This window comes from Gadus chalcogrammus, chromosome 10 (assembly GCF_026213295.1).
Source record: "Gadus chalcogrammus isolate NIFS_2021 chromosome 10, NIFS_Gcha_1.0, whole genome shotgun sequence".
Taxonomy (NCBI): domain Eukaryota; kingdom Metazoa; phylum Chordata; class Actinopteri; order Gadiformes; family Gadidae; genus Gadus; species Gadus chalcogrammus.
In genome coordinates this window covers 11,785,331-11,799,203 of record NC_079421.1, presented here as the reverse complement: position 1 = coordinate 11,799,203, position 13,873 = coordinate 11,785,331, and the positions used below count along the sequence as shown (strand labels likewise).

Below are 13,873 nucleotides of genomic sequence, written 5' to 3'. Positions count from 1 at the left end.
AGCCAATCGTTCGTCAAGGTAGTCCTGAGCATAATGGCGCATTTCCACAGGAGGGTGCGGGTCGGTTCAGTCTGCAAAAAGTGCTGCATTTGATTCAGGGCAAAAATAAACATTATTGTGTGTACAGTGTACATTATTTTGTGCACGTGGGAAGGAACTACTCATCCCATAAACCATTGCAAATTTTCACGGTAAGCGATGGAGTTCAGTTTAGCCATCAACGACTTGACTTTCACGGGTGCGGGGGACGATGGAGACAGGAAGTGGAGAACAGAAAGTGGAGAACAGAAGTGGAGAACAGAAAGCGGATAACAGCGAGTGGATAACAAGGCCCCAGGAACAGTGCATACTTCCGCAATCCACCAGTGCTCATCGACCAAGCCTGGTATTGCAGCTGTTTAAGCGGGCTGTGGACGGGTCCCTCGATTCAAGGGGCCCAGAAGTAGATATCTCTGTTCACTCCAATACAAGTGGGGAACAGGAATGTGTCTCCGCAAAAAATGCCTGGATATCAATCAAAGGCTCATAATTATCTTTATACCATGTACCAATAAAATGTAAGTTTCCCTTTTCAAAACACCTCCTCAAGCGTTTTATTAGCCATTTTATTTTATTTTTCTTCTCGTGTCCAAGGTTTTTCTTTTTACTTAACATGAATGACGTTGATGGTTTTTAGTCACTGTGTTGACTTTTTATCACTTCCAAGTCGCCGAGGGATGTGTAGACAGATCTCTCCCTTACGATGCTACAATGCTAACAATGCTAGACAACGAGAATATTTCTGTATCCGGCATGTCATGAACTAGGGCGTGGCTGGCTCCCATGATGAAGCAAATTTCCCCTTGATGTTGCCCTGCGCCATTGAGTAGTTTTCATAGGAATGAATGGGCGCCATTTTTTAATTTGCTGTCCTTTCTTTAATAGGTCCATGGTGGATAAGAGGGCATGGATAACAGGAAGTGGCTAACAGGAAGTAGAGAAGAGGAAGTCGTGAACAGGAAGTGTGAGGCGGTGGCTTCTTAACGCAGTATTTATTGATCTCCAGCGTTCCACTGGAGGTTGAGGCATAAACAGTACATTTGAACAAAAATAGAACCAATATTTACAATTATTGTATTAAAAATACAAAAAAAACAACAGATACATACTTCATCAACTGTCTTTTTAAAAGACATACATGTGGAAGTATCACGAGAAATGATGCGGGGGACAGTTAAATGTACATCGTCTTTGACATCAGTCATTAAACACACTTCTACCACTAGGCTGACGAGCTGTGATCTACGCCTGATTAGAGCTGGGACAGATTAGAGCTTGGACTGATTTGAGTGGGACTGGTTAGAGTGGGACTATGCAGAGATTAGAGTGGGACTATGCAGAGATTAGAGTGGAAATCGACTAGAGTGAGATTAGAGTGGGACTATGCAGAGATTAGAGTGAGATTAGATTAGAGTGGGACTAGATTAGAGTGGACTTTCAGAGATTAGAGCTGGGAACACATTGGGATCAGTGATGGGATTAATCTGTAATTAGCACTGAGAATTTGATTGGTTGATCACTTGGATTATCATATTAAGGGATTCTTTTAGGGATTAGCGGTGGGTCTCTGGAGGGATTAGCATTGTTATTAGCACTAGGATTATGAGGGTATTAGCTTTGAGATTAGCATTGGCAGTATGAAAGGGTTAGCATTGGATAGGTTTTGGGTCTATGAAGGGATCAGCATTAGGGTATTGATCGGATAAGAATTGGGATTAGCATTGGGGTATTGAAAGGATTAGCATTGGGATTAGCATTCGGGTATTGACAGGATTAGCAGTGGGATTGAGTGAGGATTAGCAGTGGGAATAGCAGTGGGATTAGCATTTGGGATTATCATAAGGATATTGAAGGGATTATCAATGGGATAAGCAGTGGGACTAGCATGGGGATTAGCAGTGGGATTAGCATGGGGATAATGTAGGGATGACCGCTCAACAGGCGTCTGCGCTCTCCTTGTTGTGCAACTTGTTTATCGAACGGGTGCTAATATACACATGATCTCACCACGGTTTACAAACGCATCATTTTACCCACAATCCATCGGCAGCCATTACAAAAAATGACAATAACAAAGTCAGAGAATTAATCCAAAACCTTTGAGAGCTTCCTTCAGGAAACTCTTCTTCTTCTTCATTTACCGGAGCCTCCGACGCTGGTCAATGTGACCGGCGGCCGAGGGGTCAGCGGGGGTCACCGCAGTGGTCAACAGGGGTCGCCTGGGGTCATCAGGGGTCACCGCTGGTTCACCTCAGAGGTCATCGAGGGGTCAGCGACCCTGAAGACAAGGACCGGGTTGAGGACCAGGACCGGGTTGAGGGCCAGGACCCTGAAGACCAGGACCGGGTTTCGGGCCAGGACCCTGAAATCCAGGACCGGGGCGAGGACCAGGACCTGGTTGAGGACCAGGACCCTGAAGACCAGGACCGGGGCGAGGACCAGGACCGGGTTGAGGACCAGGACCCTGAAGACCAGGACCGGGTGAGGACCAGGACCGGGTGCAGAGGCGCAGTAACGCGACTCTGTGCTTTGACCTTCATCAGTCGATTAAAAACATTGAGTTTGGAACAGCGTTGGATCACGCTGACCTCTGACCTCACGCTGACCTCTGACCTCACGCTGCTGTGCTGAAAGTGCCATTTGATCCGTGGTTGTGGTCCAGTGTGTGCGTTTTAATCTGTGTGCGTGTGCTATTGTGTATGTTGATGTGTGTGTTGTGTGTCTTGATATGTGTTGATGTGTGTTGATGTGTGCGTGTGTGTATGTGTTTTTGTAATAATACTGGTCTGGTGTTGGGAGGGGGGGGGTGTCTCTCAGAGTCCAAGAAGAGAGACAAGCCGAGGGGGACGGGACAGGAAGTAAGACAGGAAGTTGGGTTTTGTTCTCGTACTAAAACACAAAGTGCAGATGAGGCTCAACACGTCAGTTCAATTTATTCAGCATCCGTCGCCGATGGCAACAGTCGGTTGTGTCCGTTACTAATGGCAACCAGGGCTCCCACTCTCTAACAGGAAGCCTCCCTCTCTCACTTTGGACGGAAGTCTCCGTCCAAAGTGCCAGAAGTCCGTCGTCTTCACAGTAGAGATGCTTTAAGGCAGGGGGCGGGGCCGGCGGCAGCTCCACCAATCAGAGGCCGCAGGCACGTACGTAACTGATGATGAGTCTATTGGTCCTTCTACACGTCAGTCTCTCTGACCCCGCCCCTTTCTACTGGGCGGAGCCTCTCATCACTGCAGGAAGACCCGCCCCCTTCAGACTGCAGACACCTGTTCATCGTCTGAGAGAGAGAGAGAGAGAGAGAGAGAGACAGAGACAGACAGAGAGAGAGAGAGAGAGAGAGAGAGAGAGAGAGGTAGAGAGAAAGAGAGAGAGAGAGAGGTAGAGAGAAAGAGAGAGAATGAGTTAACATTAGTCTCTAAGGCCACGTCTCATACGGAACATCTAGTTCATTCCATGCAGGAGCTCTACGGACAGGAGGGAGACAGAGGAGGTGTGAGGATCACTGGTCTGGTAACCGTGGGGACAGCCCACCGTACACCTCGGGGATGTGATGGGGGTTGTAGTTCGGTGGGGCTACGGGGGAGTTGTAGTTTTCTAGCATGCAGGGTCGTGACCCCCGGACCTCCCTGACCTCTCACCTCTGGGCCTCACTAAGACTCACCCTCCTCCTCCTCCTCTGGGCGAGGGGGGCCGTGGGCGGGGCCGTGGGGGGGGCCGGGGGGGGGCCGGTGCTGCAGGTCAGGTGACTGCGTGACCATGCGGGAGCGCTGCAGCGCCGTGCTATAGTCGGGGGGCCGGCGGCTGCAGGGAGGCCCGCCCGTCGTCGTGGCGACGGGGGCGCTGGGGGCGGCAGGGGGCGGGGCGTCCGGCAGGTCGGCGGCGGTCAGCGCCGTGTAGCCCGGGGGGGTGGGGGGGGGCTCCCGGTAACGCCCGTCCTTCCTCGCTACGGCAACCGGACGCAAATCAACACGGGTCAGTTCAGCACACACACACACACACACACACACACACACACACACACTAGAGATGCGCGGTTGGCGGTTGCAACCGCGGACTCCGCGGTTAAACCGCGGATCGGGCGGGTGACGTGACAAAAAATAATATTTTAATTAAATTCGGGCGGATGGCGGTTTAACCAACGAAATTCAAAAATATATACACATTGTTAAATGTCGTTACCTACTTCCAAGCACATTTTGAAATAATCCAATTCTCATCAGGCAGTAAATTGGCCTCTCTGTCTCTATCACACACACACACACACTAACGGAAGCAAAAAAGTTTAAATTAAGTGACGATCCGTCCCATGTCGCGTCTCCTGCAAGTTATGAGCTGTCAGTATTGGAAGAAGCTTTAACGTCTCGTAGATGAAACTGCCTGGGTTATTTTGTTTCGTAAAAGTTATATTTTAAAACAGCATTGTAGCCTACCACTCGTGGAATATGGAATTTCAAAGAGATGATGGAGTGATTTGACTCAGAAGTGACATCAGGCATTGGCAGCGCGAGATGTGCAGAACAAGTTAAACTTCTAGCTCAGTAACATCAACACCTAAGAAAGAAGGTAAGAAAAATAGTCGGAAAACTTTGATTTGCAAGGCAAGCAGGCAAGTGTTGGGCTTGTTACAGTAGCCTATATAGCCTTCAATGCGGTGAAATTTCGGAATTAATAGGCTCGAGTCGGCGTTTCCTTAAAAGGCTATCTTTCATTTTGCAAAAAAAACAACACAGTAGGCTATATTACCATATTAAAATGGTGTACCAAATTGCGTTTTATTACAATGATAAAAAAGTGTAGGCCTACTAGCCTATGGTAAGGTCAGGTTTGCCGATGTGCTTGGCTATTTTAAAGTTTCTCCCTGTGCATCGATCGGAGACAGATGTCACTTCACTGATAATATTCTGGGGATAGGCTACAACATAGCCAATAGGCTTTCATACTAGGGACTTTATCCTTTAAATATCTTTGCGGCATTGGATCAGTCTCCTTTCAAGAACAGGCAAGAACTTTCTAGCCTCACGTCAGCAGCGCATATACCTAAAAACAACAGGCGGATGGCGGGCGGGTGCGGTTTTGAAAATTGGTCAAAAAAATTGTTGCGGATGGATGGGGGGCGGATCAAGCGTTTTGTGATGCGGTTGCGGATGAAATAATAGCCCATCCGCGCATCTCTAACACACACACAACCCCTATCTATATAGCTGCATGGATGTAGGCCTACAGTAGGACTACAGTAGGGTGCGGTAGGACTACAGTAGAACTACAGTAAGGTGCAGTAGGACTACAGTAGGGTGCGGTAGGACTCTGCGGGCCTCACCCAGCAGCCCCTTGCCCCCCGTGGTGATGGGCGAGGGCGTGGCGCGGTGCTTTGCGTCCTCCGAGCCGGTGGAGGTGATGCTGCTGGTCTCCCCGTCGGCGTTCACCTCCTTCCCGCCCCTCCTCTTGATGGTGCCCGTGTCCCCCTCCGACTCCTCCCCCCAGTAGGCCGCCGAGGAGGAGGACGAGGAGCTGGCCGACGCCCAGCTGCCGCGGGTCTGGGCGGCCCACAGCCCGGCTGGGACCCCGCCCCCCCCGCCCACCACGCCGCCGCCCCCCGCCACGAAGGCCAGCGTCTCCCAGCTGCGGCCCTGCATGGTCTGGATGTTGTCATGGGAGCCCGAGGAGCAGGAGGTCCAGGAGCCACGCCCGCTGTCGGCCGCGTCCAGGGACACCCGGTCGCCCTGGTCCCCCGTCATCTCCTCACTGCTGGGGGAGGACAGCACCGTGGGCCCCCCCGCGTACAGGGAGCGGCAGTCCTGCATGGAGGAGTAGGAGCTGGGGGGGGGGGGGGAGGAGAGAGGTCAACTCAAAGAGATGAAAGAGGAAAGCTTCAGTACAGCTCTGAGCCTTGTGTGTGTGTGTGTGTGTGTGTGTGTGTGTGTGTGTGTGTGTGTGTGTGTGTGTGTGTGTGTGTGTGTGTGTGTGTGTGTGTGTGTGTGTGTGTGTGTACAAGTGTGTGCCCGTGCGTGTGTGTGTTTGTGCTTCTGCATGTGTGTGTCCGTGTGTGTGTTTGTGTGTGTGTGTGTGTCTGTGTGTGTTTGTGCTCCTACCCCAGGCTGTACTGGTCCGGGTCGGTGGTGGCCCGTCTCTCCAGCCGTGCCCCGCCCCCCCCCAGGGCCGGGTCGGCCCCCCCAGAGCTCCGCTGCCTCCGCTGCTCCTGCATGTCGAATGAGGAGGTGCTGAGGAGGCTGGAGCGGGAGGAGACGTCGCTGTGGACACCGCTCTCTGCGTAGCTCTCACCTCCTCTGGACACACCTGGGGAGGAGGAGGTGGGGGAGGAGGAGGTAGAGGGGAGAGGAGGAGGAGGAGGAGGAGGAGGAGAGAGGAGCAGGAGGAGGTAGAGGGGAGAGGAGGAGGAGGAGGAGGAGGAGAGAGGAGCAGGAGGAGGTAGAGGGGAGAGGAGGAGGAGGAGAGAGGAGCAGGAGGTGGAGTATAGACAGGAGGAGGAGGAGGGGAGAGGAGGAGAAGAGAGGAGGAGGTGGAGGGGAGAGGAGGAGGAGAGAGGAGGAGGGACAGGAGGAGGTGGAGGGGAGAGGAGGAGGAGCAGAAGGTAAGATAATGAGGGAGGAGGATGTGGGGGAGGGAGAAATATATGTGAACGTGGATAATGTACTGAGAGACACACTTCTCCAAGGGATGGATTTGCATCCATCAACTGGCCTGAACAGGCCTGAATTGTGTTTCCGTTTCGCAAAAAAGCAACTCTAATATTAATCGTAGGTACAACTTTGTCGGCTCTTGCCTGCGATCAAATCAGTCAACCATCACAATGGGGTGTACTTGTGGTGATCACCATGGAGACGGTCTTACCCTTCTTGGGGGAGCTCTGCGGGGAGGTGGGCGGGGAGGAGAGCTGGGAGGAGGTGTTGGACACCGTGTCCTCTTGGGGTCTCCTCTGTCTGTCGGTCCCCTCCTCCGACAGAGACAAGATCTTCTTCAGGGAGTGAGGAGAGCTGGTGCCTGTGGAGTAGAGTGCAGTGTTACACACGGCCACCAGGTGGCTGCAGAGTGCAGTGTTACACACAGCCACCAGGTAGCAGCAGAGTGCTGTGCTACACACGGCCACCAGGTGGCAGCAGAGTGCAGTGTTACACACGGCCACCAGGTGGCAGCAAAGTGTAGTGTTACACACGGCCACCAGGTGGCGGCAGAGTGCAGTGTTACACACGGCCACCAGGTGGCAGCAGAGTCTAGTGTTACACACGGCCACCAGGTAGCAGCAAAGTGCTGTGCTACACACGGCCACCAGGTGGCAGCAGAGTGCAGTGGTACACACGGCCACCAGGTGGCAGCAGAGTGCAGTGTAGTGACCCTCCAGGTCTCACCGAAGGGGGGCAGGTCCTTCACTGGGACCTTCTTGCGGGAGGGGTAGAGGGCCACGGCGGGGACCTGGAGGCCGGGCCCCCCCCGCGCTAGCTGCCCGCGCTGCTGGCTAGCCGCCCGCGCCACCACCGGAGACGTGTCTGACCGTCGCCCGCTCGGGATCTTAGGGACTGAGAGAGAGACATTAGCCATTAGCCGTTAGCAGTTAGCAGGATCTTAGGAACTGAGAGAGAGCAGTTAGTTGTAAGCTGTTAGCATATGGCAGGTTCTAGTCTGAGGTTCTAGTGAGGTTCTAGTGTGAGGTTCTAGCGTGTGAGGTTCTAGTGTGAGGTTCTAGCATGTGAGGTTCTAGCGCGCTTCCAGCGGGGGACTCACGGGTGCAGACGGAGGGCTCGCACTGGAGGGACAGGGCCTGTAGGCTGTCCTCGCTGTCGTCCAGCCGCAGGTGTGCCAGGTACTGCTTCACCTTGCGGGCCATCTGCGCGTCCTCGTACAGCTTCTTGGCGTTCAGGAAGGAGCTGCGCCGCACGCGCTTCTTATGGCCGCCGGCCTGACTGACGTCCAGCACCGCCGCGTTGGCACTGCCCTGGCTCAGAGACCTGCTTATACACACACGGACACCGCACGCACACACACAGAGAACACACACACACACCGCACGCACACACACACACCGCACGCACACACAGAGAACATACACACACACACGCCGCACGCATACACACACAGAGAACATACACACCGCACAAACAAACAAACACCAAACACACACAGACATTCACACAAACACGCACACACACACACACAGACGATACAAACAGACATTCACACACACGGAACACAAAAATGGAACACACAAACGCACACACACAGGTCGTACACAGACCACCATAATAAAAGATGCATCCCCATACAAACACAAACAAAGAGATGTGCACATTTGCAGACGCACAGACGACAGAAACACAAAAAAGACAAGATAAATATGCAGTTTTATATCCAGCCTCCTGTGTGTGTGTGTGTGTGTGTGTGTGTGTGTGTGTGTGTGTGTGTGTGTGTGTGTGTGTGTGTGTGTGTGTGTGTGTGTGTGTGTGTGTGTGTGTGTGTGTGTGTGTGTGTGTGTGTGTGTGTGTGTGTGTGTGTAAAAACAGCAACATACAATGACATGCAGAGAGGAACTTGTGACATTCCAGGCATTGGCAGCAGGTTAAAGGGTTGAGGTCGGTTAGCCAATAGGAGAGCAGGATGTGGAGTCACATGATCTGCTTTAGAGTTCAGCTCTCAGTTAAACACCAGCTGAACTTGGTTCTATTGTAAACCAATGGATGCAAACTGCTTGATCTAAACATCTGGTCACACGGCTGCTGCATGCATCAGATTATTTAAACAAACCAATCAGCCATTAGTCACTCTCCAGTAAGAGGTCCAACCATCAGACAGATGCACCTCTCAAACCAACAGCATCCACAGGTAGAGTGAGAGTACAGTACAGCAGATATACAGTAGTCTCTAATGTAGAGTACAGTAGATATACAGTAGTCTCTACAGCAGAGTACAATACAGTAGATATTCAGTAGTCTCTAATGTAGAGTACAGTACAGTAGATATGTATGATGACTATATGCTCTGTAAGGTGACCTTGGGTGTCTTGAAAGGCGCCTCTAAATTAAATGTATTATTATTATTATTATTATTATTATTATATACAGTAGTCTCTACAGTACAGTAGATATACAGTAGTCTCTACAGTACAGTAGAGTAGAGATATACAGTAGTCTCTACAGTACAGTAGAGTAGATATACAGTAGTCTCTACAGTACAGTAGGTATACAGTAGTCTCTACAGTACAGTAGATATACAGTAGTCTCTACAGTACAGTACAGTAGAAATACAGTAGGGGTGTACGGTATAAACGGTGCTGAAGGTATACCGGTGTGAATTTGCCCTACGGTATGGATTTTGACGTTACCTCGGGACCGGTAGACAATGTTGTGTGTAACGCGTAACAAAGTAAGCAATGCGTTAATACAGTTCCCTAACTACTTTTTCATGTAAAAAGTAAAGTTACGAGCAACTACTGAAAATATGGTAACGAAACATAGTTCCTTTTTCAATTCGGCACCACGTTACTTTTCCCAGGGACAGATTGACAGCGATACTGCATTCTCAGGCAGTATGCTATTGCGCAAGTACGCAGGTGCGCAGCAAGCGCTCCTGCGTGCTTGCGCAATAGTCCCTTCACAAGCTCTCATTCCACAACGTATGAGACAGACGCTGGTAGCGTGAAGCCATCTCTGCAATCAGACATTGCTTCCGCAGGCATTTTGAAAACCAGTCCTTACAACAAAATGCCAGTGGTGGAACGAGATGACAAACGTTGTCATTGTTTACCTGTGTGGACATGGTTCCCTTTCAAAATGTCGATAGAAAGGGCTTTAAAGAGATGGTCAAAACACTCGATCCCAAGTACGCGTTACATGCCCGCACACACTTCAGCCAAATTGAGATGCCAAAACTATACGGCGAGGTCCGCAAGCAAGTGGAGAAACAAATCCATACTATTAAACATTAGTGTTTTTCAGAGATGGAAGTAACTTGAGAATAGATTTTAATTTTTTTTTTATGCGGTTTTGCTGCCTTTCCAGTATTTTACCCCTTCAGAGGAATTTATATCGAAATTAGAAGATAAAGTTAACATACCGTGATATAATACCGTTACCGTCTATTCCTCAAATCATACCGTGATATACATTTTAGTCCATACCGTACAGCCCTAATATATAGTAGTCTCTAATGTAGAGTACAGTACAGTAGATATACAGTAGTCTCTACAGTACAGTAGATAAACAGTAGTCTCTACAGCATAGAGCAGTAGAGTAGATATACAGTAGTCTCTACAGTATAGAGCAGTAGAGTAGATATACAGTAGTCTCTACAGTACAGTACAGTAGATATACAGTAGTCTCTACAGTACAGTAAAGTAGATATACAGTAATCTCTACAGTACAGTACAGTAGATATACGGTAGTCTACAGTACAGTACAGGGGTGCCCACACTTTTTCCGGCTTGGGAGCTACTTTCAAAATGAGCAGGTCAAAATGATCTACCTACATAAAAAAATACTAAACAAATATTTGTTCATATATATTCTGACGACTTGGACTAAATGGAGTCAGCCAGGGTTTCATAGTCCGAACAGTAGCTGCTGGGAGCTTGTCTCAAGCAGGCTCCAAATGACCATCAGTTATGGTGGAACGGCATTTGGATTAATAATCTTCATTTGGGAAAAGGCAGAATGGCATAAATAAGGAGAGCCAGATAATGTTGAGGAGGTGGCACATGTCCTCATGGTTGGATAATTAAGTTCCCAAATGATCAATGAGCCCTGGACTGATCGACCGGTCGACATTGACCTGCGTATTGGGCACCCCTGGTTTCAGATGCAGCTGTCTGATTGGTGGAGCTGATTATGGCAAGAGTGACATAATGTTAGGGTGACGAATCAAAGGCAAGCGCTGAAGGAAGTAGCAGAAATCAAGGCCATGGAGAGGTCAGCGGTTAAAGGGGACAGGTCAGAGGATAAAGGTCAGAGGTTAAAGGGCGCTGAAGACTTACCCTAAACTCCTCCACTTCTTCTTCCTACAGGAAGTCACCACAGAGAAGCAGCAGCAGGAAGAGAGGAATGAAGGGAGAGAGAGAAGGGAGGGAGAGAGAGAGAGAGAGAGAGAGAGAGAGAGCGAGAGAGAGAGTGCGAGAGAGAGCGAGAGAGCGAGTGTGTGGTAGAGAGAGAAAGAGAGAGAGAAAGTGTAAGAGAGAGAGTGTGTTGGAGAGACAGAGAGAGAGAGATAGAGAGGGAGAGAGAGACAGAGAGTGAGAGAGAGAGTGTGTGAGAGAGAGAAAGAAAGAGGGACAGAGAGAGTGTCAGAGAGAGTCAGAGAGAGTGAGAGTGTGTGGGAGAGAGAGAAGACAAGCTTAGGACAGGACAGATCACCAAGATCACCAAAGAGAAGCAGTAACCAATCACATGAGGAGCAGAGGGATCACATGACCACAGAACCAGGAAGAGGACTTCACATGACCCACAGACCCAGAGAGAGGTTATGATTGGACAAACACGTAGGCCACCAGCAACACACGTTAGACAGACAGAGTGGGAGGAGCCGGTCGCTAAGGAAACGGTCGTCAAGGAGACGGCTGCTGAAGTAGAGGCGTGGACTTGTTGAGCTGAACCAGTGATGCTAGCGAGGCGGACCAGCAGGTCTGCTGCACATGGTACAGAACAAATACAGGAACCGGGCCATGGGGAACCTGGTTCTAGAGGAGACCTGGTCCTGGTTCTGTTCTAGAGGAGACCTGGTCCTGGTTCTAGAGGAGCCCTGATGCTGGTTCTAGAGGAGCCCTGGTTCTAGACGGTACCTGGTTCTAGAGGGTACCTGGTTCTGAACATGAGGGCGGGGTCCATGTTGACGGACGCCATGCGGCCCACGTGGCGGATCTCCTTGGCGATCATCCTCATCTTCTCAAAGTTGATGAGCCCGTCCACCTTGGAGTCGTTCCCTGGGGACAGACGGCAAGTCAGGAGGACGTCCGCACGCCGCTATGCATTGTGGGAGGGGGAGGTGAGGAGGAGTAGGAGGGGAGGAGCAGTAGGAGGTGAAGAGGGGTAGGAGGGTGGGGTGTAGGGGGTGGGGCTAGGAGGGTGGGGGTAGGAGGATGGAGGTAGGAGGGTGGTGTCTAGGGGGTAGGAGGAAGGTGTAGAAGGGTGGGGGTCTAGGGGGCGGGGTCTAGGGGGTGGGGGTCTAGGCGGCGGGGTCTAGGGGGCGGGGTCTAGGGGGCGGGGTCTACCTTCGTGGAGGAAGGTGAGGTCCTTCTTGATGACGGGGAACAGCGGTATGATGGGCGGCTGCAGGTTCTGGTTGTTGAGCACGTTGCGGTACTTGGCCATGTTCCTGGACGGGTCGAACAGGTCCTGCAGGTCCCCAAACAGCTTCTCGTACTTGCTGGGCAGCTTCTCCCAGGTCCCCCGCAGCCGGGACACCGGGGCCAGGTTCAGACCGCTGGGAGGGCAGAGGGCAGAGGGCAGAGGTCAGAGGTCAGAGGGGACAGAGGAGCGAGGCTACAGGTAGACGTGGGTTCATATGGTCCAGTGGTGGAAGAACAAGAGAACCTGAGCTGGGAATCAAACTGCTGGGTGAAGCCCCCACATATCCCAAGACCCCACACCAGACCAGACCCCCCCAAAGACCCCCAGACCGGACCGTCACAGACCCCCTGACCCCCCCAAGACCCCCAGACCAGACCAACCCCACAGACCCCCCAGACCCCCCCCCCCCCAGACCAGACCAGACCAGGCCCCCCAGCCGGGCCCCTGATGCTCACCTGATGATGGCGAACATGGAGTTGAAGTTCTTGCAGTCGCGGCAGTGCAGGGCGATCTTGATGAAGTGCTTGACGGTCTTCATCCTCTTGAGCTGGTGGGGCTCCCGCGTCACCTCGCTGGCCACCCAGAAGGTCTCCTGGTTGATGGCGTCCTCGAAGCGCTTCAGGGCGGCGGGGCCGGGCCGCGAGCGCAGCTTGTAGAGGTCGTCGATGTACTCGGTGGGCTCGATGGCGCAGAACAGCGTGAAGGCGCGCATGCTGAGCTGCGTGGCCACCTCCACCGTGCTGAGCTGCAGCAGGCAGATCTGGCCCTCCCGCAGGAGGTCCTGGGCGTCCTCGTCCGAGCACAGCGTCTCCGTCTCCATGTTGCTCTTCAGGTAGTACCTGGGGGGGGGGGGGGGGGGGGGTTACCACGGAGACGGGGGAGGGGTTACCGCGGGGATGGGGGAAGGCTGGCTGCAGATCGAATCAAACTTTGTTTATGCACGCTTTTTTACTGCAGAACAAGTGAAACAACTCAGAAAGGAGAGGGGGAGTCAGAGAGGGGGAGTCAGAGAGGGGGAGTCAGAGATGGGGAGACAGAGACGGGGAGTCAGGAGGGAGAGGGGGACTCAGAGAGGGGGAGTCAGAGAGAGGGAGTCAGAGAGGGAGAGGGGGAGTCAGAGAGGGGGAGTCAGGAGGGTGAGGGGGAGTCAGAGAGGGGGAGTCGGGAGGGGGAGTCGGGAGGGGGAGGGGGAGTCAGGAGGGAGAGGGGGAGACAGGAGGGGGAGTCAGGAGGGAGAGTCAGGAGGGAGAGGGGGGTGTGCGGGGGAGTGTGCGGGTCTGACCTGCCGCTGAGCTGGATGCGGTCGGCCAGCTTGGACAGCTGCTCCGGGAGGCGTCTCTGCTTGATCACGCCCTCCGGGGTGACGGACACCTCGCACAGCGAGTAGGCGTCGGGCGCGGCGGTCAGTGCGAACTCCCGGATGCTCTGCGCCACCACCTCCCGCGCCGTGGTGTCCTTCCCGATCATGATGTACCGCGACTGCTGGTCCGCCTTGAACACCCGCAGGACCTGGTCCGAGAGGTCTGGGGGGATGCACAGGGGACCAC

At 52.5% G+C, this 13,873-nt stretch overlaps 1 protein-coding gene across 4 annotated transcripts in view; it reads right to left on the bottom strand.

The window, feature by feature from the left end:
• Positions 1 to 1,017: 1,017 nt before the first annotated feature.
• The window catches only part of rapgef2b (Rap guanine nucleotide exchange factor 2b), a 61,889-nt gene continuing 49,033 nt past the window's right edge, over positions 1,018 to 13,873 (bottom strand). The window contains exons 19-30 of one of the 4 annotated variants that reach the window (XM_056599914.1): positions 13,609 to 13,849; positions 12,782 to 13,165; positions 12,248 to 12,459; positions 11,836 to 11,959; positions 11,018 to 11,041; positions 7,777 to 8,003; positions 7,404 to 7,571; positions 6,889 to 7,038; positions 6,129 to 6,333; positions 5,357 to 5,853; positions 3,701 to 3,982; positions 1,018 to 3,316 (exon numbers count right to left, since the gene is read on the bottom strand). In XM_056599914.1, the coding sequence (XP_056455889.1) occupies positions 3,291 to 3,316; positions 3,701 to 3,982; positions 5,357 to 5,853; positions 6,129 to 6,333; positions 6,889 to 7,038; positions 7,404 to 7,571; positions 7,777 to 8,003; positions 11,018 to 11,041; positions 11,836 to 11,959; positions 12,248 to 12,459; positions 12,782 to 13,165; positions 13,609 to 13,849 (2,540 nt within the window). In that variant the 3' untranslated portion in view covers positions 1,018 to 3,290. The remainder of the gene's footprint in view (positions 3,317 to 3,700; positions 3,983 to 5,356; positions 5,854 to 6,128; positions 6,334 to 6,888; positions 7,039 to 7,403; positions 7,572 to 7,776; positions 8,004 to 11,017; positions 11,042 to 11,835; positions 11,960 to 12,247; positions 12,460 to 12,781; positions 13,166 to 13,608; positions 13,850 to 13,873) is intronic. The other 3 variants (XM_056599915.1, XM_056599916.1, XM_056599917.1) reach the window with 3 other exon arrangements.